The sequence below is a fragment of the Narcine bancroftii genome, chromosome 1 (assembly GCF_036971445.1).
Source record: "Narcine bancroftii isolate sNarBan1 chromosome 1, sNarBan1.hap1, whole genome shotgun sequence".
NCBI classification, from domain to species: Eukaryota; Metazoa; Chordata; class Chondrichthyes; order Torpediniformes; family Narcinidae; genus Narcine; species Narcine bancroftii.
Genome location: NC_091469.1, coordinates 465,855,434 through 465,880,988, shown reverse-complemented (window position 1 = coordinate 465,880,988; position 25,555 = coordinate 465,855,434). Strand labels below are relative to the sequence as shown.

Genomic DNA, 25,555 nt, shown 5'->3' with positions numbered 1-25,555 from the left:
ATCCAGGGGCCCTGGCACGGGAGGTGCACCCGATACCCCTGGGCAGTGACCAGTTAGCTCCAGGGATCACCCTTACAGACGTAGTAGTGATCCCACTTCCAACACAGCCCCCCAAGTGCTACCCCCCCTTCCATTGTTACAAACAAATTCACTGCCCACTACAGACCTGGTACACACAGACACTGTTCAGCCCTCCAACACCCTGGTGAGCGAACAAGTAACCGTTCCGCTAGAACCAATGATACAGCCAGCAGTACTTTGGAGATCTCAGCGCTGATTAAAACCATCAGGGCGGCTGAACCTTTGAACTGTATGGACTACAAGACCCGTGCTGGTGGACATTGCCCACATTACACCACGGGAATTCATTCTAAAAAGGAGGGGTGAATGTGGTGGAACACGGTACTGCGGGCTTGTTCGGACATGCTGGGCAGGTTGGTCCACCTTCTGTTCCTGTAGCCCCTCCCCATAAGATCACCTAATAAAGGCTGAGAGCCCTAGTCTCCTCCCTCATACCTGCCTTGGTCGTGAGCCAGCAGCGTGTAGAGGCATGTCTGAGTCTTCTGATCAAATCAATGCCTTGCTTTGTGTCTGTGAGTTGTCATTGATTCCACTACAACTATATTTTGACATGATAAAGTAGCAACAAAACAACGGTTTTATAGATTTGAAAGGAGAGGTGAACCACATGCTAACAAAGTGACAATGTTTAAACTATCGGATTAGATTCCATCCCCTGGAATCAGTCTAGAACCAATATGGCACAGCCATAACTGTCTCACAGCCCCAGATTCAATCCCTATCTCGGGTGCTGCTTGCGTGGTTAACACTGTGACAGTGTGGGTTTTTTACTGAATACTCCAGTTTCCTGAATACTCGAGATGGCAGAGGTCGACAGCATCGAGTCCACGCTGCTGAAGATCCAGCTGCGCTGGATGGGTCACGTCTCCAGAATGGAGGACCATCGCCTTCCCAAGATCGTATTATATGGCGAGCTCTCCACTGGCCACCGTGACAGAGGTGCACCAAAGAAAAGGTACAAGGACTGCCTAAAGAAATCTCTTGGTGCCTGCCACATTGACCACCGCCAGTGGGCTGATAACGCCTCAAACCGTGCATCTTGGCGCCTCACAGTTTGGCGGGCAGCAGCCTCCTTTGAAGAAGACCGCAGAGCCCACCTCACTGACAAAAGGCAAAGGAGGAAAAACCCAACACCCAACCCCAACCAACCAATTTTCCCTTGCAACCGCTGCAATCGTGTCTGCCTGTCCCGCATCGGACTGGTCAGCCACAAACGAGCCTGCAGCTGACGTGGACTTTTTTACCCCCTCCATAAATCTTCGTCCGCGAAGCCAAGCCAAAGACTCCAGTTTCCTACCACATCCCAAAGATATACTGTTGGTAGGTTAATGGGCACTGTGAATTGTTCCTCGAGTAGGGGTGCACAGTGGGCATCTGGAGGGCCATAGGTCTTGTTCTGCGCTGCATCTCTTTATGGTTCTATGGCTCAATCTGCACCCTGGAGAGTGGTGAGTGCCTGGAATGCATTGCTGGGGATGGTGGTGGAGGCTGGTACAGCAGGGACATTCAAAAAACTCAAGCACATGGATGTAAGAAAAATAGAGGACATAAATGTGAGGCAGGGAAAGATTAGATGTCATAGAGTAAACTTACATAGGTTGGCACCAAATCATGGCTGAAGGGCCTGTACTGTGCTGTAATTGTCCATGCTCTATCAGTCCGAATGCAACTTTATTAAGTACTGGCAGTCAGGCCACTCCTTTCTCTCCCAACAGTAGGGAACCAAAGTTCAGATGGAAAATAACCCGTTAGCTGGAACCAAACGGATAGATTATGAGGTGATTGTTGAAGGACGGGTCTTAGAGGATGAGTAGCCCACAAAGCCAACGATACTCATGAAGAGAGAAGAGACTTGTGAAAGGGAAGAAAGGACACCCCTAGTGGTGCAGGTTATCTCTGCAAGTGAAGAGTGACCAGAAGTAAATAGAAGGTTCTTATGACATTGGGGCAAACTTTAAAAAATTTAAAAAACATGAATTTTACAAATTTGGATTTCTTCTTGACTGGGATCTTGGACCTGATGTCACCTGGAGAGAAAGCCATAATGGCTTTTCCATTATAATAAACCAATAGAATTTGAGCTTGGATCCTGATGACATACGGTACAGTGCAATAGTTAAGATTTGGGGACCAATTTTTCAGGCCAAATTTGGGGGGGGGGGGGTCGTCGATTTTTACAAGGATACTCCTTTTGACTGCGGTAAGTACCTGTGTTGCTCAAGGCGTCAGGAGCTGGGATGGCCAGGTCTGGGTGGTAAGTCCATGCTCGGAGCATTGTGAGCTTGGATGGGCAGTTGACCGAGATGTCACGGTTGGGCTGTCGGGGCCTTGGATGAGCGGGCAGTCGAGCCCAAAATTAGGGGATCACTTTTACACGTGATATATGAAAAATACGTGATTTTTGGGCCAAAAAAAGGGTCAACCTTTACATCGGATCAACTATTATATGAGTAGATATGGTAATTTCCAAGCTGAATTGCACATCTTTCTTTTTCAATCTTTTTTATTGGTTTTAACATACACAAATTATATATGTACATATGATAAAAATGACAAAGTAAATTAATATCAAATTACAAATATCAAATAACATATGAACCTATATTATTATTAAAATGGAAAAAAGGGAAGGAAATTAAAAAAAAACATATCTTGCTAAACTAAGAATCTAACCCTACCCTATAAGGGCTGGCCAAGTTAAGGAGTACATCCCTAATAATATTAATAATGATGGGGGCGAGAGAAAAAAAAACTATAAATTTTGAAAATAATTGAGAAAAGATCCCCAAAGAGAAAGAAAGTTAAAATCCATTGCAGTAGTAGAACATCTAATTTTTTCTAGAGCAGACATGCCATCACATCCAACCAGCATTAAGTCTGAGTGGGAGGGGCAGCATCTTTCCATATCAGCAAAATGTCCCTTCCAGCAATGAGGGAAGCAAATGCCACTACATGGGATTGAGAAGAAGTCAATGGTAAATCCATTGGCCCATTCACTCCAAAGATAGCTGAGAAAGGGCTGGGAATCAAAGAGGTATTTCGCACTTTATCGTTAGTTCTTGAACAACACAGTAAAAAGAACTACATTGCTTTCAGAGGCGGAGTATTCTCATCTGCCGATGTTAACCTTGAAATGGTCCAATATGAATCACCCAGACATCATCACCTAATTATAGTTCTAATTTTTGCCTCTCTTGTGAGTTGTTTTTGAATTGAAGAACTCAGTTCTTTAGTAAATTTAGAGATGCAGTTTGGCAACAGGCACGTCTGGCTCATGAGCCTGTATGGCCTGATTACACCCATGTGTAATTAAAATTGCTTGATTTTTTGTTGCAAAAGTTTTGATGAATAGTTCTGTGGTCTTAAATCTATTTCCTTACCTTAGCCCAAGGGCATACTTAGGACATCATTTTAGTTTGAAAATATCTCCATGACACAAGAACAACATCTCCACATCACTTTCAAATGAATTTAACATAAATTTGTCTTTTGATACTATTAAAAGGCAAGTATATGCCTGTTACAACAGTAAAATTAAGTTGAATAGAAGTCAGGCTTCGATCACGGTGAAATTTCATACAGACGAGGTCTCGCCCAGTGGTCTCAACCTTTTTCTTTTCACTCACGTACCACTTTAAGCATTCCCTAAGCCATAAGTGCTCAGTGATTAGAAAGGGATTGCTTAAGGTGGGATGTGGATGGAAAGAAAAAGGTTGAAAGGCACTGTTTTAATCATACCTAATTGACTCATTATATGTACGGTTTCATCACTCCAAAGGAAATGGGCCAATGACAATTTTTCTCAAGCAAAATATTTCAGTAACAATTGGGTCTAGAGCAGTGATTCTCAACCTTCCCTTCCCACTCACAGACCACCTTAAGCAATCCCTTACTACTCACAGAGCACCGATGGCATAGGGATTACATAAAATGGTATGTAAGTGGAAAGTGGAGAACCACTCTTTGACTTAAAGAAGAATTGAGTCATTTCCTGTATAAACTTGCATAGAACCATAGAACATTACAGCACATTACAAACAGCATTTTTCACCATTACACCAGTAACTTTTGGTCAGAGCTGAAAGCACATTGTCTAGCAGGTAGATTTGGCTGGAACTAGCATTGTCTTTAGCTGCCAAGCTGTGGGATTTGTACAAACAACTACTGTACAAGTTACAGGTAAACAGCGCTGATTAATTAAAATGTCCTTAACCACAGATGTGATGCTGGTGGATTGGAGGGTAGCTCATGTTGTTCAATGACAAATGACATATTTGTCATGTCCAAGTTTTTGGATTCCAGCTGATGATGGGACTGCAAAGATTTGAGAAATGCAAAGCAGTTGGCTGTATTTCAGGATAATGAGTGCCTTGTGATCTGTCGGTGATACCAAGGGAAAAATGTGCATGGGTGGGTTCAAAATCCATAACTCTCAGAGAAATAAAGCTTCTGTCAAAATAATCTAGAAATCCACAAAAACTACACTTTCTTACTATTAATCACTGGGACAGAATATGCTTTTTTTAAAATCTCATCTCGGAGTAGTTGGTTCCTTAATTTGCATGTTCATTCCATTGCCCACTCATGACTTCTAACACATTAACACACTTTGCTTGTGTGAAACAGATATTCTCCTTGCCTCTTTCATTTCATTTCCATGTAAAAATTGTCCTTGTACCTAACCAGAAGAATTGAGTCACTTCCTGTATAAACTTGCATAGAACCATAGAACATTATAGTACATTACAGAAACAAGCCCCTTTGGCCCTTCTAGACTGTGCCAAACCCTTTTTTTTGCCTAGTCCCACTGACCTGCACCCAGCCCATAGCCCTCCATACCTTTCCCATCCATGTATCTATCCAAATTCTTTTTAAATGCTAAAATTGATCCCACATTCACCACTTCAGCTGGCAGCTCGTTCCATGTTCCCACTACTCTCTGTCTGAAGAAGTTCTCCCTCATGTTCCCTCTAAACTTTTCCCCTTTCACTCTGAACCCATGTCCTCTGGCTTGTTTCTCGCCCACCCTCAGTGGAAAAACGCGACCTACATTTATTCTGTCTATCCCCCTCATAATTTTAAATACATCTATCAAATCTCCCCTCATTCTTCTACGCTCCAGAGAATAAAGTCCTAAACTGTTTAACCTTTGCCTGTAACTCACTTCCTGAAGCCCAGGCAATATCCTAGTAATCTCCTCTGCACTCTTTCTATCTTATTGATATCTTTCCTGTAGTTAGGTGACCAAAACTGCACACAATATTCCAAATTTGGCCTCACCAATGTCTTGTACAATTTTACCATAACATCCCAACTCCTATACTCAATGCTTTGATTTATGAAAGCCAATATGCCAAAAGCTCTCCCTATCCACCTGTGACACCAATTATAGGGAATCATGCATTCCTATTTCCAGATCCCTCTGTTCTATCGCACTTCTCAATGCCCTACCCTTCACTGTGTTTGTCCTTCCAAAATGTAATACATCACACCTATCTGCTTTAAATTCCATCTGCCATTTTTCAGCCCATTTTCTTGCTGGTCCAGATCCTTCTGCAAGCTTTGAAGACCTTCCTCACTGACAACAACACCTCCAATCTTAGTGACAATTGCAAACTTGCTGATCCAATTCACCACATTATCATCCAGACCATTAACATAGATAACAAACAACAATATTCTCAGCACTGATCACTGAGGCACACCACTAGTCACAGGCCTCCAGTCTGAGAAGCAATCATCCACCACTACTCTCTGGCTTCTCCTGTCCAGCCACTGTTGAATCCAGTTCACTACTTCACCATGAACACCTAGCATCTGAACTTTCCTGACTAACCTCCTGTGTGGGACTTTCTCAAAGGCCATGTGGACAACATCCACAGCCTTTCCTTCATCAACTTTCCTAGTAACCTCCTCAAATGACTCTATAAGGTTGGTTAAACAGAATCTATCACGCACAAAACAACGTTGATTATCCCTAACCAGTTTCTGGCTATCCAAATAATTCTATATTCAATCTCTTAGAACACCTTCCAACAATTTACATAATACTGATATCAGGTTCCCCGGCCTATAATTTCCAGGGTTAGTTTTGGAGCCTTTTTTAAACAACGGAACAATGTGAGCTACCCTCCAAACCACTAGCATCACATCTGTGGCTAAGGACATTTTAAATATTTCTGCCAGAGCCCCTATAATTTTTACACTGGCCTCACTCAGTGTCTGAGGGAATATCTTGTCAGGCCCTGGGGATCCATCCTTATTTGCTTTATGGCAGCAAACACTTCCTCCTCTTTAATCTGTATAGGTTCCATGACCTCTCTGCTTGTTTTCCTTACTTCACATGACTGCCTGTTTCCTCAGTGAATACTATAAAAAAATTAAATTCACCCCCAACTCTTTTGGTTGCATACAAAGCCAATCTTTCTGATCTTCAAGGGGACCAATTGTATCACTTTCTTTCCTTTTAATATACCTGTAGAAACCTTAATATACCTACAGAGGTTCATTTTTAAATTAAGCTGTGGGGGAGGGGTGTGCAAATTCAGAGCACAGATCAAATCAATTAAAGGTAATTTTATTACCATTATTGGGAAATTCTTCCTTCCAATCTTTGCCCTTTTAAATTCTCTGCCCACCACTTCATTAAGAGGATTCTACAAGAACATTTTTCAAGTTATTAACAATTTTATAAATGTCATATTTTGAATTTCTGATCCCCAGTTGAAAAAAATATGCTTGACCTTCATTAGTTATACTCCTGTGACAAAGGATTGCCTCTGCACTGCCTCCAGCACTCTACCATTTTTCTTGTTGATAATGGTGAGAAACAACACATTATTCAGGTGTGGATCCACCAGATGGCTGTGCAGTCTGACACGCAGTTACCCTTCTGTCTATATGGTCCAACATCCCATTAGATGTAATTAATGCTGCTCTATATTGATTGCTGTCGACAGCATCGAGTCCACGCTGCTGAAGATCCAGCTGCGCTGGGTGGGTCACGTCTCCAGAATGGAGGACCATCGCCTTCCCAAGATCGTGTTATATGGCGAGCTCTCCACTGGCCACCGCGACAGAGGTGCACCAAAGAAAAGGTACAAGGACTGCCTAAAGAAATCTCTTGGTGCCTGCCACATTGACCACCGCCAGTGGGCTGATATCGCCTCAAACCGTGCATCTTGGCGCCTCACAGTTCGACGGGCAGCAACCTCCTTTGAAGAAGACCGCAGAGCCCACCTCACTGACAAAAGGCAAAGGAGGAAAAACCCAACACTCAACCCCAACCCACCAATTTTCCCCTGCACCCGCTGCAACCGTGTCTGCCTGTCCCGCATCGGACTTGTCAGCCACAAACGAGCCTGCAGCTGTCGTGGACTTTTACCCCCTCCGTAAATCTTCGTCCGCGAAGCCAAGCCAAAGAAAGAAGATATTGATTGCACACAATTTGCCTCATCTGCTAAGATGGCTTTGTCTTTTTCCTTCCTTCCTTCCTATGATTCATTTAGCATATGCACTGCATGGAAATTTCACCTGATGCCATTTCACCTAACTTTTTTTGCCAGTAATTATGCCTCATACACTCTGAACACCCACCTTCTTTGTTGCTTTCTATTTGTTTGGCACCTTTGTTTACTCAACTTCTCCTAAAATGCTGGTCATCTGATCCACGTTTTTGTGGTGGTGCATTCTGCATTATAATTATTCTCTAGTTTCACCTGATGAAGATTGGATTTATTAGTGACTATTCAGTATTTATTGTTGCTGGTTTTGATCCCCTCAAGTGGAAACATTGGAGAACGGGGTGAAATCTGACTCAGAGAATTATCTATAAATTCATCCTTGTACTAAATACAGGTATGAAATTGTATATGGGGATACAATTATGAAGGAAAACATATTGAACGTACTTATTTTCTCTTTGAGTATAAGAATAAGTCCCGCATCGGACTTGTCAGCCACAAACGAGCCTGCAGCTGACGTGGACATTTACCCCCTCCATAAATCTTCGTCCGCGAAGCCAAGCCAAAGAAAAGAATAAGAATAGGATGACCAACTGCAAGTGTACAGGGTGCTGGTGAGATCAAACTGCAAGGTCGTTGCAGGACTGGTTTCCCTATAGCAGTGGTTTTCAAACTTTTTCTTTCCACTCACATTCCACTTTTAAGTATTCCCTATGCCATAGTGAATTAGTAAGGGATTACTTAAAGTGGTATGTCATGCTGATGGCTGGCTCTGCCTCCCAGTTCCACCCCCATCTGCTGACATATAACCCGGTTTCATGCCTAAACCTAGAACCCTTCTGAAGATTACTGTGAGACCCTACCCTCAGTTATAAGCTAATAAAAGCGTTTGTTCTCCCTCCAGTTGTGAGAGCTTTTATTTGCACTACAGTGGTGGAAAGAAAAAGTTGGGAAACCACTGTTTTAATCGTACCTAATTGACTTGTTATGTGCATGGTTTCATGACTCCAAAGGAAATCGGCCAATGTCAATTTTTCTCAAGCAAAATATTTCAGCAAAAATTGGGTCTAGAGCAGTGGTTCTCAATCTTCCCTTCCCACCCACATACCAGCTGAAAGAATCCCTTACTAATCACAGAGCACCAGTGATATAGAGGTTACTTAAGTTGGTATATGAGTGGAAAGAAAAGGTCTGAAAACCACTGTCCTATAGAAAGAATAATATATTTGCAATAGAGAGAGTGCAATGAAGTTTCACCTGATGGATTCCTGGAATGGTAGGATTGTTCTATAACAAGAGGTGAAGCAGATTGGTCTTATACTCTCTGGAGTTTAGGAGAGAGAGGCAAACCTATTTAAAAGTACAACAATTCTTATGTGGCTTAATATAGGGAGAATGCATCCCCAGGCAGCAATGATTGGAACCAGGGATCACAATCTTGAAATAAGAGATGGGCCATTTATGACTGAGGTGAAAAAAATATTCTTCATTCAGGGTAGAGCAGATGTTTGAAATTCTCTCCCTTAGAGAACTGTGGAGGCTCAGAAGCTGAGAAAATTCAAGGCAGAGATTAATGTTTATTTTCTATGCAAAAGAAATCAGGAATATGGGTTAATACAGGTCAAAAAAACTGAGTTTAAAGGTAGGTGGAGTGGCAGAGCAGGTGTGAGGAGTGGAGTTTCATCTGTTCTCATTTTCTTTAACGTACAGTACCCACCATAACATTTGGGACAAAGGCACTTTTTCCTCTATTAGCCCCTGTGCTCCATAGTTATAAAATTTGTAATCAAACAATTCACATGTGATTAAAGTGCATACTCTAGATTTTATTCAAGGTTGTTTGTATACATTTTGGTTTGACCATATAAAAATTACAGCACTTTTTATACATACTCCCCTCATTTCTGGGCACTTAGCAATGGTATGTATATTAGTCATGTTTAGTAGTTTGTTGCATATCCCTTGCATGCAATGACTGCTTGAAGTCTGTGATTCATAGACATCACCAGGTGCTGAATATCTTTTCTGGTGATGCTCTGCCAGGCCTCTTATAGCAGTTCTCTTCAGCTCCTGCTTGGTCGGGGACATGTCCCATTAAGTTTACTCTTCAGCATATGGAAGGCATGCTCAATTGGATTAAAATCGGGTGACTAACTTGTCCATTCAAGAATTTTCCAGTTTTTAAGCTTTGAAAAACTCCCTTGTTTCTTTACTAGTACGTTTGGGATCGTTACCTTTCCAAAGGATGAAGCTCATCCGATGATTTTGGAGGCATTTGCCCAAACTTGAGGAGATAAGGGTGTTTCTATACATCTCAGATTTCATTTGGCTTCTGCCATCAGCAGTTACATCATCAATGAGGATAAGTGCATGAGTATCTATGCCAACTGTACATGCCCACACCATTACACCCCCACCACCATGTTTCATAGATGAGGTGGCATGCTTTGGATCTTGGGCAGTTCCTTTATGCCTTCACATTTTACTCTTGCCATCACTCTGATACAAGTTAATCTTGGTCTCATCTGTCCTCAAGACATTTTCAAGAACTCTACAGACTCTTTTAACTACTTCTTTGCAAGCTGTAATCTGGCCACCCTGTTTTTGTGGCTTACTAGTATTTTGCATTTTGCAGTGTAGCCTCTGTATTTCTGTTCACGAGGTCCTCTGCAGACATTGACACATCAATACCTGCCTCCTGAAATTTGTTTCTGATCTGTCAGACAGATGTTTGGGGATTTTTCTTCCTTATGATGAGAATTCTTCTGACATCAGCAGTGGAGATCTTCCTTGATCTACGAGTCCCTTAGCATCGACCGAGCCCACCAATGCACTCTTTCATCTCAATGAAGTTCCCAACTGTTGATTTAGGCGATCCTAAGGTTTGGGCAATTTCTCTTACTGGTTTAGTCCTGTTTTTCAGCCTCATCGTGGCTTCCTTGATTTTCACTGGCACAAACTCTGGTCCTCATATTGAAAAATGGCAACTGGAGACACCAAAGGCGATCAAAAGCTTAGACGCAAGCCTAGCTCTCTTATACCTGCACCAATGAAGCAATTAGACATACCTGAGTAATTACAAACACCTGGTAAGCCAAATGTCCCAAACATTATGGTGCCCTGAAATGGGGGAATTATGTATAAAAAGTGCTGTAATTTCTATATGGTCAAACCAAAATGTATACAAATAACTTTGAATAAAACTGAGAATATCCACTTTAATCACATGAATTATTTGATTACAAATTTATAACTGTGGAGCACAGGGGCAAATAAAGGAAAAATGTCTCTTTGTCCCAAACATTATGGAAGCCACTGTATTATATTGATGGAATATGATTTATTTTCCATCAATTGAATTTGTTTTGTTTCTTAATTTTTTGGGCACATGGGAAAAACTGGAGGAGTTGGTGGACAAGAAACAGTTACTACATTCCAGAGACATTTAGACAGACAAGACATAGAAGGATATGATCGAAATTCAGCCAAAAAGTATTAGTTTTGATGTAAAAAAAATAAGCTCAGCATGGATGTGCTGGCTGCATATGACTCTACGATAACAGTGTTCCCATCTGACTGTCGTCCTGGATAATAGATGCCACCAGTTTGGATGGAGTAGTCAGAGTGACCCAGGTGAGTATTTGCAGCGCATTTTGCAGATGGAACATAATGTAGCCACAATTTACTGATGGCAGGGGGAATGAATGTTTCAGTAGCAGAGTGACAAGCGTGACCTTAATGAGTGGAAGTCCTGGCTGGAGAGGGCTTAGAGGCATATTCTTGCTCTTATTTCATGCAAATGTGTGTTATGAATATAAGGGGAAAATTTTATTGAAATTATCTCCAATTTTCAGTGAATTCAGAGTTTCAAATTAATTTAATATTTCCACTCCTCTCTGAAAAGACACTAGGTTTTGTGTAGAGAATAAATTCTGGCATCTGAACATTTTTTTTTCGTGTGTAATTTGTTCCCACACCGCAAGGCTGATCAAAATTGACAGCCACTTAAATGAAATGAGGAAGTGGCAATTGAAATGAAGAAGTGGCAATTGAAATGAAAGTACATTGCTAACTGATCTAAATTTAACAATTTTTTTTTTATTAAGGAATGCACCATGTATAAATAGTTGTCTTTTCCAAGCAAAGATTTACTGGAATTCAGGATCACCGGTTTAGAACTGCAAGGAGTGGACCATAGGTTTGAGAATTTATGGAATTCATCAGTCCAAACTTGAATGGCTTGTTTGAATTCATAACTGAATAAAATCTGTTTATTATTCTTCCGACACCTGCTAAATTAATTGTTCGATACTAAAGATTGAATAACTTGCATCTATATTTTGGTCTGGGCATTACAGTCAGCAAATTCTTCACCCTTTCTGCCCCCAAGGAAAATGACAAGGAAGAAATATTTGTTGTTTCAGAATTTTGATGTTTTGCCAAAGTAACCTAAAGGAAACTCGTTATTTGGTTCATTCAGGGTGACATTTTGCAATGTAGTTTAGTGGTCTTTGATGTTGTAGACACCTTAATTTTAATAAAATGCTTAAACTGTACAACTGGAGTGTAGCTGAAACCCATTTCTCCAAAATAGTCCCTTGGAAAATATCCAAGGCAATAAAGGTACATTAAGTATTTTAGTTTGCAAAAGGGAACAACAAACAACCTCCGGGCACCACTTGTGTGTTAAGGAAAAAAAAATTGCCTTCAGGATTTTGAATTTCCTTACCTCTGGTCATTACGATTCCTGCAAGTACCTTGTGCCGTGCATGTGAGGAGGTCAAATTGTCTGTTAGCTCTTTGAATTTCTCTGTGACCAGGTGAAATACTGCATCGGCAAACTCCTGAAAGACACGGAAACGGTGCATTGTAATGAGGCCGGTTGCTATGTGATCTCATCGTGTGCACTGTGGTACAAACACTGAGGGTTTCCATTTCTTGAGCAACTGTTGAAATAAAATGAAAATCAAGTGACTTTCTTTTCCTGTGTTAAATGCTGGATAATTTCACTTAGCAGTTGAATGACTTTCTACCTTGATCAGCAAAGTAGTGAGTCTGGGTCATTCAGTGTGTAACAGCCCCTATTCCTCTTGTTATTCTCTATCTGTAGCAGTCTCCATTCACATGTGGTGGCTATTAATCTTTCCTTCATTTTTTTAATATTAATGATTCACATGTTCTTCTTAAAGTATACATAGACTTTGTGGAATTTAATAAATGCATATCCTAATACTAATTTGTTTTTGTCCTGTGCTCCTGACAATGAGAAAGGCTATTATGCTTTACCTAAACCTGGCCCTTGCAGAAAGAAAATATGGTAAGTGGCACCCAGATGTGCATGAAGGCCATTTTATCTCACTTCATGCATCCAGACACTTTGCAAAAGCACATTATTAACATTGAGGCTCCAGGGAACCACACAATAAGAACATTCCTTACACATACCTAACACATCCCAGCAAGGAAAAATTCCTGTCAGTGAATACATATGAAAGGCTTTAAGACAGTTCTTTGCTTTTATTTAATTGCTGAAAATAATAATCCTTTTGTTTTAAATTAGCCAAAGCAAGTGCTCATGAAGACAAATGATATCTATTAATTACAAAGTACAAGAGATTTAGATTAAATGTATTTAGCTGACGATCCAGCTGCGCTGGATGGGTCACGTCTCCAGAATGGAGGACCATCGCCTTCCCAAGATCGTATTATATGGCGAGCTCTCCACTGGCCACCGTGACAGAGGTGCACCAAAGAAAAGGTACAAGGACTGCCTAAAGAAATCTCTTGGTGCCTGCCACATTGACCACCGCCAGTGGGCTGATAACGCCTCAAACCGTGCATCTTGGCGCCTCACAGTTTGGCGGGCAGCAGCCTCCTTTGAAGAAGACCGCAGAGCCCACCTCACTGACAAAAGGCAAAGGAGGAAAAACCCAACACCCAACCCCAACCAACCAATTTTCCCTTGCAACCGCTGCAATCGTGTCTGCCTGTCCCGCATCGGACTGGTCAGCCACAAACGAGCCTGCAGCTGACGTGGACTTTTTACCCCCTCCATAAATCTTCGTCCGCGAAGCCAAGCCAAAGAAAAATTTAGCTGACGTGGACTTTTACCCCCTCCATAAATCTTCGTCCGCGAAGCCAAGCCAAAGAAGGATTTAAATTTAAATTTATACCTACAGCAGTGGTTTTCAAACTGCCCACCTAAACTCACATTCCACCTTAAGCAATCTCTGTAATTAGTAAGGATTTGCTCAAAGTGCTATGTGCGCAGGAAGGGAAGATTGAGAATCACTGCTCTAGACCCAATTGTCACTGAAATATTTTGCTTGAGAAAAATTGTTATTGGCCTATTTCCTTTGGAGTTCTGAAACTGCTCATAACAAGTCAATTAGGTATCATTAAAACAGGTTTCCACTCACATACCACCTTAAGCAACCCCTTACCAATCACAGAGCACTTATGGCTTAGGGATTACTTATGGTGGAATGTGAATTTAGGGGGACAGTTTGAAAACCACTGACCTATAGGCCCTTCTGGCCCACATTCAAGTGCCACCCAATTACATTCAATTGACTAACAACCCCCGATACATTTTGAACGGTGGGAGGAAACCCACACAGACACGGGGAGGACATGCAAACTCCTTCCAGCGCTGAATTCAAACCCCATATGTTGACACTGTAACAGCATCGTGCTAACTGTGCCACCCAAAAGGTTCTTAAAATCTTTTTTGTGATGCATAGATAACATGCAAAACTACAATTTTTGCTGTCTTTAGGCCCATGTAACAATAAACTGCACTTTAAATCTGTTGTTTTGGGTGCAGATAACATTCCAAGCTATAAATGAGGTGAACACAATGAATATTATGTAGGAAAGATTGCGCCAATGAATGACTTATGAGGAAAGATTGCGCCAATTGGGATTGTACTCCCTGGAGTTTAGAAGATTGAGAGGGGATCTCATAGAGACATATAATATTCTGGCAGGACTGGACAGAGTGGATGCAGATGGGATGTTTCCAAGGATGGGAAAATCCAGAACCCGGGGCCATGGTTTGAGGATAATAGGCAAACCATTTAGGACCGAGATGAGGAGGAATTTCTTGACCCAGAGGGTGGTGAATCTGTGGAATTCATTGCCACAGAGGGCAGTAGAGGCAGGTTCATTAAATATATTTAAGAGGGAATTAGATATATTTCTTCAGTATAAGGGTATTAAAGGTTACGGAGAGAAGGCGGGGACGGGGTACTGAACTTTAAGATCAGCCATGATTTCGTTGAATGGCGGAGCAGGCTCGAAGGGTCGAATGACCTACTCCTGCTCCTATCTTCTATGTTTCTATGTTTCATACCTCCACGATGTTTGTTTGTGAGTCTGCAAGGTAACAATGCTCGAATTGTCTCGCATGCAAGGTGCCTCTCACCCACCCAACCATGTGTCCTGCATCTATCTCTCTTTTAGCACCAACCATAGGATCTCCAGTTTGATCACACCTTTGACCATTCACTTCCCCTCCTAAACACTCAACATCAATTCTAACACTGCTTAGCTGACCACAGGAGTGGAGAAGCATCTTGGCCACTTCTTTACTTGTCCAATATTACAGCAGCCAGTATAATTTAGAAAGCACCTCATCGCAAATAAAATGCTTTGACACAGCCCAAGCTATAAAAACACAAGATATGATAGAATCCTTCAAACTTTGAGTATTTTTTAATGCCTCTCTGTTAATTGGTTTGATTGAGAAACTTACTGTCTGGATCTCGGTACATATGTACCACCTGTTGCTCATTGCTTCCAGAATTCTTGATCAATTCCTTCTAATGGAACTTCACATGTTGCCTGAAAGGCAGCCAAGGCTGTAACTTGCAGCAGATCTTGTCTGACTGACAGAGTCTGTACATTCTCCTCGTCTCTGCATGGGTTTCCTGCAGGTGCTCCAGTTTCCATAGAATGCCACAGCATAGAAAACAGGCCATTCGACTGTCTAGTCTGTATCGACCATTGTTCAGCTAGTCCCAATAACCTGCTATAGAACCATAGAATGCTACAGTACGGAAAACAGGCCATTCAGCCCTTCTAGTCTGTGCTGACCATTTCCTCTCACTATTCAAATTATACCAGGCAAAGTAGGTTAATTGGCTGTAATTGGGCAGCACTGGCTCATGGACCCAAGGGCCTGTTATCGTGCCGTATGTATAATTAACTTATTTCATTTATTGACATGCAAACAAAATAAAACATGTTCCTTTTCTCGCCCAGCTCTTGATAATGTCACTATACAGTTGGCAGTCAAGATGACAGTGCTATCACCCAATCTTCATATTCCTTGATTCCCTTGCTCCAGGAAGGTTTCATTTTCTTTCTTTATTGTGTGCAGTTCTGATCGTCATCATATAGAACGAATGTTATTGTGCTTGCCAGAGTGTCGAGGAGATTCACTTGATCGGAGAACTTTAGTTATGGGGAGAGAATGGGTAGATTGGGTCTTTTTCCCCCATGGGAGGGATATCAAAAGCAAGAGGGCATACTTTTAAGGTGGGAGTTAAGAGATTTAAGGAATATTTGCAGGGTAAATTTTTACTTAAGGAGTGGTTGCTATCTAGGACATGCTGCCAGAGAAGATGGTGGAATCTGATCCAATGACTATGTTTGAGATATTTAGACAGGTTCTTAAAAAGGCAGGGTATAAAGGATGTGGTCCTAATGTGAGCAAATGGGATTAGTGCAGATGGGTAAAATGGTTGGCATGGATTTGTTACAGCAATGATCCCGCTTCTGCACTTTGCATCTGTATGTCCCTAAAGTGGTAGAACACCATTATCAGATGAACGTGGATAAAAACCATATCCTTTATGAAGAGCCTAGACCTGAATCAGCAGTGGTAAATGAGCATCCACAGTGTCAGCATTTCATTACTTTGCTTCGCTAATTGACCTTGGAAAATTGGAGATGAGTGCCCTCCTTGAACTGTTGCAAACCTTCTGATGTAAACGACCCCGAGCTAAAGATGGGGAGGGAGTTCCAGGACTCCTCCCCAAAGATGATAGACAAAAAGTGAAATATGTCTAAGTCTGAATGGTGCACGTGTTGACATCTCTTGTCATTCTTGAGGACCCTGGTTTTGGACCATATCCCAAGAATGGGTATTAGTATGAGTGGCAAATTGAAAAAAACCTTTTAAAGAGATGGAACTTAAGGAGGATCTCAGAGGAGGACAGGTTTAGGAAGATATTACCTGAGGTGAGTAACTGTAGGGCCAAATTGCAACAATAGATCATGCAAGCTGGAAAAGACGTGTCCACTGCTAAATCAGGTCAACTTTCTACATTCTGTAGAAAATGATAGCGCTGCTGGAGCTGTCGCTGGCATGAACCCAGGAGAGCGGGTGCTCCTTAGGATTCAATCATCTGGTCCTAATGCTGGCAGCTCTGTTCAGGCTTTAAACAGTTAAAGGGGGTGAAGGTGCTTTAAAGTAAATGATCATGATAGCAGGCCAGTGAGGGGCTTAATGACTTAGAAACCCACACAAAGCTCTGAGCAATGTGGTTGGGAACCCACATGGGCTGTGAGCTGCTAGAAATTGGGTCATGGGAACCAGGTATTGAAAGTAGGATTTGAGAGGGTGCTCAAGAAGGGCTCCCAAGGGCCTGGGGCACTGAAGGCTTCCGGATTGTATTGCATATATATCTCTGGAGCTTGGGTTGCAGATGGATCAAATGGGAGTCTGTGTGGTTGCAGAAGCTGTGGGAGCACTGGGGTCAGATTCAATGACACTCTGACCCTGATGGGACTCTCTTTTGCTTCTCTTTCTCCAATATCGTAAGGGGCACTGGTGACATTTATGATGACTCTGTCTTAAAGCAGGCAAAAGGTAATTTTGTGTAATGTTACACATTTGGTACTATTACACAATAAAGGAATCCTGTATCTATGTACACTGGCTAATTTGGCCTTGGCCATTTAACAATACTGACCAAGTACTGTACTCCAATTCCCACATTCACTTTGGTAATTTCTCGACTTTCCTTGAAACTTGATAACCAAACTTGCTAGTTTTGTGTTGAAGATGGTCAGAAGATTGGCTTACTTTGAAATAAACTGATTTGAATTTATTTTTTCCCCATTCACCACTATCTTCATTATATTGTTTGGCTATTTTTCTTTGTTTGACCACATTTCTGTCCTTCAGATGTTGAGACAGCTTTTCACAAACAGTTATCAGTATGTGTTTAGTTGTGTCATTGGATTTAGTAAAGTTACAGTCTTGCAACTTACTGTGTTTTAAAATGACGTGCAAACAAATCTGAAGGCTATGCACATCTGATGTACCTGCAACATATTTTTCCTGTTTATTCAGCAGGAGGTAACAGCTGGAGTCCTGCTGTCTTCCAAAACTTTGAAAGTTGTTCGAAACATAAATGAGGAAGGCAACTGAAGATTCTTACCGATACCACAGTGCACCAAACGCATCGTTACAGCATTCCTGCTACTTTGATTTGAGCAAGTTTTAAGAATTGCTTATATTATTTCCAAGGACTGATGCCTGTATTTTATAATTGCAGTGAATCTAGAGATTGTGTTATAATTGCTGATTGGGTGATTCAGAAAATAAACAAGCAGATGTGTCATGTGCAAACATCAAACTGAAGGAAGAGGGAAATATTAGCTGTTTTGTAAAATTTGCATGGTTTTTTCAAAAATTCAACAAGGATAATTACTTAGGTGTGCAACAGTGTCTGGGTGACATTACATGCCCACTTTGCCTGCCTTTAAGTGGGTATCACAATAGGTTCAAAAAAACAAATGATAAAATAAAAGCATAAGAAATAGGGGCAGGAGTCGGCCATCTGGCCCGTCAAGCCTGCTCGCCATTCAATGAGATCATGGTTGATCTGATGATAGGCTCATCTTCACCTGCCTGGCTTTTCTCCAGATCCCTCGATGTCCCTATTATATAAATATCAATCAAACCTTCTCATAAATATTTACTGAGGCTGCCTCCACTGCTTCAATGGGCAGTGAATTCCACAGATTCACTCTTGGAAAAGCAGTTCCCAGTCTGTCCCCTAGTTCTGGTCTCTCCCACCAATGGAAACAATTTACCTACCTTGATCTTATCTTTGTCTTTCATAATTTTATGTTTCTATAAGATCCCCTCTCCTTCTTCTAAATTCCAATGAGTACAGTTCCAAACGACTCAATCTCTCCTCATGGGCCAACCCCCTCATCTCTGGAATCAACTTTGTGAACTTCCTCTGCACTGCCTCCAAAGCCAGTACATCCTTCCTCTAAAGGGGCTCAACATCTGTGGAAGAGGAAATGGACAGTCCTGGACTTGGGTCAAGACCTTCAATGGAGATTCCCCTAGCAGCTGTTTTGTACGCTTCACCTCTCAGCACCAGCACCCTGCTGTTTCATCTTTTCAAGTGACTGGTTGTGAAACTGCTTTGCCGATACGACATATACAGCAACCATTACCCAAGTTGTGACATTTGGATGGGATTTTTATGCCTTGCATTTCCCCCCCCCCCCCCCCCCGCCCCCCCATTGAATAGTAATTTCTATGGATTCGCATGGATATTTAAAATGTGTGCATGATATTTTAGGAAATGTTGCAGAACATTTCTAGAACTGATTTTTATTTTCTAAGATTTTAAACAGACTTGACCAGCAGAAAGTGACTTAGTGCAGTTAACGCTCAATTACCAAGCAATTTCCCACAGGCTTAGCATCAATTCGGATTTTACATTCCTTTTCAGACGCTAGATGAAAATGAGTCAGGTAGTTTAGAAAAGTGGATGTAGGTCTAAGAACCTCATGATCCATGGCTTTTCTGACAGAATCCAGCAGAAGAGGCTATTAGATGAGAGTTGTCTAACTTTGCTTCTGAAATCAGGAATGGACAGATTTCATTTCTGAATCCCAGAGCAGATATTTTGTCCTTCCTCAGCCCCTAATCTTCCCTTCCTTGCTTTGCCTATTATTAGAGGAATATAATCCAAGCACCTACTGACCAACCTTCACTCTGGTCTCTGCTGGGGAATTTCCTTCAGGTTTAAACCAGCAGTAGAATGAGGCCTGTGATGTTCTTTCATCAAAGAACGAGGAGGTCCATGCCCAAGAAGATGGTTCCCCTGCTCTGCAGCCCTAGACCATGCTGGAATTGGGCAAACAGCAGACTGACACAGGGCTCCAGACCATGAGACCATCCCCACCCCTCCAAGATCCACAGAACCAGAGAATCAGAATATTACAGTTGAAAAAACAGGCCCATCTACTCTTGCCAAACTATTATTCTGCCAAGTCCAAGTAACTTGCACCCAACTCCATAATCCTCCCTATCCATGAACTTTTTCTTAAATGTTAAAATTCAGCCTGCAATCACCATTTCAGCTGGTAACTTGTTTCATGTATGAAAAAATTCTAATTTCCCCCTAAACTTCTCTCCTTTCAGCCTTAACCCATGTCCTCTGGTTTGTGTTTCACCTAACCTCAGTGGAAAAAAACCTACTTGAATTTACTCAGTTTTACCAATCATAATTTTAAACACCTCTATCAAATTTCCCCTTCTTCTACACTCCAGGGAATAAAATCATACCCTGCTTAACCTTTCTCTGCAACTCAGTACCTCAAGTCCAGTCAACATCTTTCTAAATCTTCTCTCAACTGTTCCAATTTATTGATTTTTTTTTTCTATGGTTACGAGTCCAAAACTGTACATAATATTTCAAATTTGGGATTACTAATATCTTTATAACATCCCAACTCTGAATCCTAGAACTTTTGATTTTTGAAGGCCAATGTTCCCAAAGCTCTCTTTACAACCCTCTCTAACTGTGATGCCATGTCCATGGAATTATGTATCTGTATGCCAAATCTCTGTTCTGCCATACTCCTCAGTGCCCAACTGTTTACCGTGTATATCCTACCTTGGTTTGTCCTTTAAAGTTAAACACGTCACATTTGCCTGCCTGCAAGCTCACACCAAGACACAAGAGAAACTTGTCCGTGAACTACTCTTTGCAGACGATGCCGCTTTAGTTGCCCATTCAGAGCCAGCTCTTCAGCGCTTGACGTCCTGCTTTGCGGAAACTGCCAAAATGTTTGGCCTGGAAGTCAGCCTGAAGAAAACTGAGGTCCTCCATCAGCCAGCTCCCCACCATGACTACCAGCCCCCCGACATCTCCATCGGGCACACAAAACTCAAAACGGTCAACCAGTTTACCTATCTCGGCTGCACCATTTCATCAGATGCAAGGATCGACAATGAGATAGACAACAGACTCGCCAAGGCAAATAGCGCCTTTGGAAGACTACACAAGAGTCCGGAAAAACAACCAACTGAAAAACCTCACAAAGATAAGCGTATACAGAGCCGTTGTCATACCCACACTCCTGTTCGGCTCCGAATCATGGGTCCTCTACCGGCATCACCTACGGCTCCTAGAACGCTTCCACCAGCGTTGTCTCCGCTCCATCCTCAACATCCATTGGAGCGCTTTCATCCCTAACGTCGAAGTACTCGAGATGGCAGAGGTCGACAGCATCGAGTCCACGCTGCTGAAGATCCAGCTGCGCTGGGTGGGTCACGTCTGCAGAATGGAGGACCATCGCCTTCCCAAGATCGTGTTATATGGCGAGCTCTCCACTGGCCACCGTGACAGAGGTGCACCAAAGAAAAGGTACAAGGACTGCCTAAAGAAATCTCTTGGTGCCTGCCACATTGACCACCGCCAGTGGGCTGATATCGCCTCAAACCGTGCATCTTGGCGCCTCAGTTTGGCGGGCAGCAACCTCCTTTGAAGAAGACCGCAGAGCCCACCTCACTGACAAAAGGCAAAGGAGGAAAAACCCAACACCCAACCCCAACCCACCAATTTTCCCCTGCAGCCGCTGCAACCGTGTCTGCCTGTCCCGCATCGTACTTTTCAGCCACAAACGAGCCTGCAGCTGACGTGGACTTTTACCCCCTCCATAAATCCTCGTCCGCAAAGCCAAGCCAAAGAGAAGAGCAATTCCATCTGCTATTTTTCAAGCTGGTCCAGATCCCTCAGCAAACTTTGAAATCCTTCCTTGCTGTCTACTACACCTCCAGTCTTTGTCATCTGCAAATCTGGTGATTCAGTTCACCATGTTATCATCTGTATCATTGATTATAGATGACAAATAACAATGGACCGAGCACTGATTCTTTAGCTATATCACTAGTCACAGATCTCCAGTCAGAGAGGCAATCATCCACTGCTGCTCTGACTTTTCCCACAAAGCCAATGCCAAATCCACCTTGTCTGCCAAAGCAATCTCATGCTTTATTTTAGACCCCTCCCCAATTTCCCTCCTTTTCCCTATATTTTTATACTCTAGTATCTCATATGATCTAAGTTGCCTGCATCTGCTTTCCATCTCTTTATCTTGACCAAATCCCCAATATCCCTTAACAACCCAAGGTTCCTTAGTTCTGTTAACTTTGCCTTAATCATTAATCTGAGAAGGCAAAGCTGGCAGAGCACCTGATAGTACAAGTGACCACAGCAGTGGACTAGTGCATAGTTCAGTGGATGGAGGACATGCACACAGCTGCAGGTTGATGTGGACTGGCTAGGGGGTGGGATTGGCCAGGACTCACAAAGGGCTTCAGGGGACAGAACCATGGACTAAGGTGGGTGACTGGACTGTCTCAAGCTTAGGTTCACCATTTGACTGGACAGGAAATGTGTGGCTGTGGAGGTTACAGGAAATGGTGGCATTGGAGGAGGTAGTGGGACCCACGGGCACTCGACATCTCTGAAGGGACTCTCTTTTGCTTTCCTTTCTCATCTTGCTATGGATGCTGAATTAGTGGTGCCTCCTTTTGTGCCTTTACAGGGCAAACAAAGGTGTATGACGATAAAGGTTTGAATCTAGATTAAGCTGACACATTCAAGAAAATCAAGGTACTGACAAATAGCAGGGATGTACGTCCTTGGCTCTGAGTAAATGTGCAGAATAGCTCATAGCTCACACAGACATAGATGCTTTATTTTCAGTTGGTCTTTTGTTCGTAATGTAATGGAAGTTTTTTTAAGCTTTCGTTTTGCACCTGAACATCACTTGCAAGGGCAGAATTTTGCTCCCCTTCAAGAATTGCCTTCTTGATTAATCTTCACAGCGAAAGGCTCTCGTGGTGCTATTTGGATAGGAGTTGCAGGATTTCGACCTCGTGATGAAGGGATGGGAATATACTTCTAACTCTCGGCAGTGCATGGCATTCAGGAGAATTTGAAAGAGGTTAATTTCCAAGCGACCTTTTCACTTTAAGTGACGAAAGCTGTGGATTTGAAAGGTGTTGTTAGCCAAGCTATGGTAATTGCTATAGTACCAAGGCTTCATTAATGGCACTTGGAAATGGTGATGGAGGGAATGAAAGTTAGGTGACAAATGGATCGTGGGTCAAATTGGATACTTTATCTTGGATGATACAGTTTCTTGAAAGCTGTTGGATATGCATTTATCCAAACAAATGGATAATATTCCACCAGCTTTTGGACTTCTGATGGAGAGTCTGAGGCCATAGAGGTTCACAGCACAGAAGAAACAGGCCATTCAGCCCAATCTGTCCAGGCAAACTAAATTGCCTGCTCAAGCTAGTCCCATTTACCCACAATCAGCCCAGATCCATCAAAACCATTCCCAGCCATGTACCTGTCTAAATGTCACAGAAGGCAAGTGGGTCTGGAACTGGGTCAAATGAAGCTAGTCTAATTTAAAAGGGACACTAAGTGATGGGAGTAGTTTTGAATGCAAGGAGAGTTGGCAAGGTGTATTCATGGAGGAGGTAGTCAGGTTCGCCATTTTTGAGGCAGAGAATGATTTACAGAATTTCATTGGAAACATTTTAAAAAGTAACAAACCTCTTGACTTTTGATTGGCCACTTGATGAAAGAGCAATTTATATATTTAAAAGGGGATAATTGCTCTTGGCCAACTTCCAGGCAAACTTGCAATGAGGAATAGACTAAACCAAACCTTTAACATGTTAAGAGTTTATTGCACTGACTGATGCAATTTATAAATGAAATAGAGAAGTTAATGTTATGTTTGCCTTCAATACCAATTTGATCACATGCATACACAATGCACACTTCATATACTTCAGTCTGTTCGCAATATTAGGGCCTCAGAGGGAATTCAGCAATGAGCAGATTTTCGGAAATAGGTAAAAATTTTCTCATGCACATAATTCATTAATATATAGTTATAAAAATATAAGGCATGACTGATGAAAATGTTATAAACAGAGAAGCCTTTGGTGTTCTGAGGGCAGCATTCTATTGGCTCTGCGGTGCTGCTTAGATTTCTGGAGGGCAGAGAAAAGGCTCAGTTGTGTCATTAAGGAATATTACCATTACGAGGATTAGACTAAGCTTAACAGAAATTGCTTTCCTATCGTATGTGTCTGTCTAAAGGTGATAGCCACTGGAAACAACAGCAAAATTATCAGCGGTATCTTAGGTAAGGACATTTCTTGAAGGTGAAATGGGAGTGATTGAGATAAATTTACTTTGATGGGGGTTGGGGAAGTTGGGGTGGGAGAAAGGGAGGTCATTTGCAACTGTGGAATGGGCTGGCGTATTTACAGAGAAGTGTATGGCAGCAGTTCTGCAAGTGATGCCAGGTGTATAACATTTTTCAATGTCAGATACAATGAACAAGGCGGCAAGAAAGAGAAGCAGCTGGAGGCCATTCAGCCCCTCATTGCTGATCAATCATGCAATAAAATAATGGCTCATGTCAGGTCACTCCTCTGAGTGCTACTGATACCATGTAACCCAATACTACCTGTCCCATGGTCAGAAGGTCAGTGACTAATCTGGCTCCCCCACCAGGCTTGCCTGGTGCAGAGGGTGGCTAGACAAGTTTCAGGATGAAAAACAAGACCTGTCAAAGGGCAGACAAACCCCCTTGTAGGCCAACGACCACCTAGCAAACACGTGAAGCGCAGAAAGGGAATGCTATTCACTACAACACAACTCCCCCAGCTGACTTGGACTGCATCATGCTGCTGGATCCAGGAGAGGATGTCGAGAAGGTGGGTCTGGACCTGTGCAACTCCTACTCCCCTAAATCCATCCATGTACACACTGTTCCTTTCTGAGGAGTGGGGTATCCTCATTATAATCCCCACAAACTGACTGAAAGGAACCATCATCACCCTAAGGGATGGATACCAAGAAGATGACTACCATGGCTGATCTTTCACCTCAGCCCCATATTCCCTTGTCCTGCTAGTGGCAATGCCTCTAGTCAACAGGTACTGGCACAGCTCGTCACTCAAAGGAAGGCCCCCGGTCACTGTGGATGTAACTGGGGAAGCCAAATAGAGTGAAGCGGCTGCACAGGGCCTTGATGACTGTGGCAGCGGTCACGTCCGAGCAGGAATGGTAAATGGAAAACAGGAGTATTCATCGATGATGTTAAATATATGTTACAGTCTGTGGAGGGCAGGGGTCCTTTAAGTTGACACTGAGTCGCATGAAAGGGTGAGTTGTGCCCTATCTGGCTGGTAGAAGTGCAGCTTGCACTCAGCAGAGATCTGGCAATTCTTTGTCATAGACCTCGTCTCACCAATAGAGAACAGTAGATTGCCTGCTTTGACATATTGGAAAAACCTGGTGATTCTGTGGTGACAGAGATCATTTCGGAGGTCTTGCAGTTGGTCAATCTGGGCGTTGGCACAAGTCCCGCTGGATGGAGTGTCTGGTGGCTTGTTAAAGTTTCTCTGACCAGTACAGGATATCATAGTTATAGGTGGATAATTCTATTCTCCACTGCAGTATTTTATAGGTTTTAATTTTACCCCACTGCTGATTGTTGAACATGAATCTGACAATGTGTTGATCAGTCAGCAAGGTGAATCTCTTACCGGCCAGGCAATGGCACCAGTGTCACACTGCCTTGACAATGGCTTGGGCCACTTTCTCGACTGAGAAGTGTTGAATCTCTGGGCCCTGCAGGGTGCGTTAAAA

At 42.4% G+C, this 25,555-nt stretch overlaps 1 protein-coding gene across 1 annotated transcript in view; it reads right to left on the bottom strand.

Annotated features, from left to right (window-relative positions):
- adarb2 (adenosine deaminase RNA specific B2 (inactive)) overlaps positions 1-25,555 on the bottom strand; it is an 837,813-nt gene that overhangs the window by 226,008 nt on the left and 586,250 nt on the right. Inside the window, 1 exon segment of the mRNA XM_069914681.1 lies at positions 12,274-12,388. Coding sequence (XP_069770782.1) covers positions 12,274-12,388 — 115 coding nt within the window.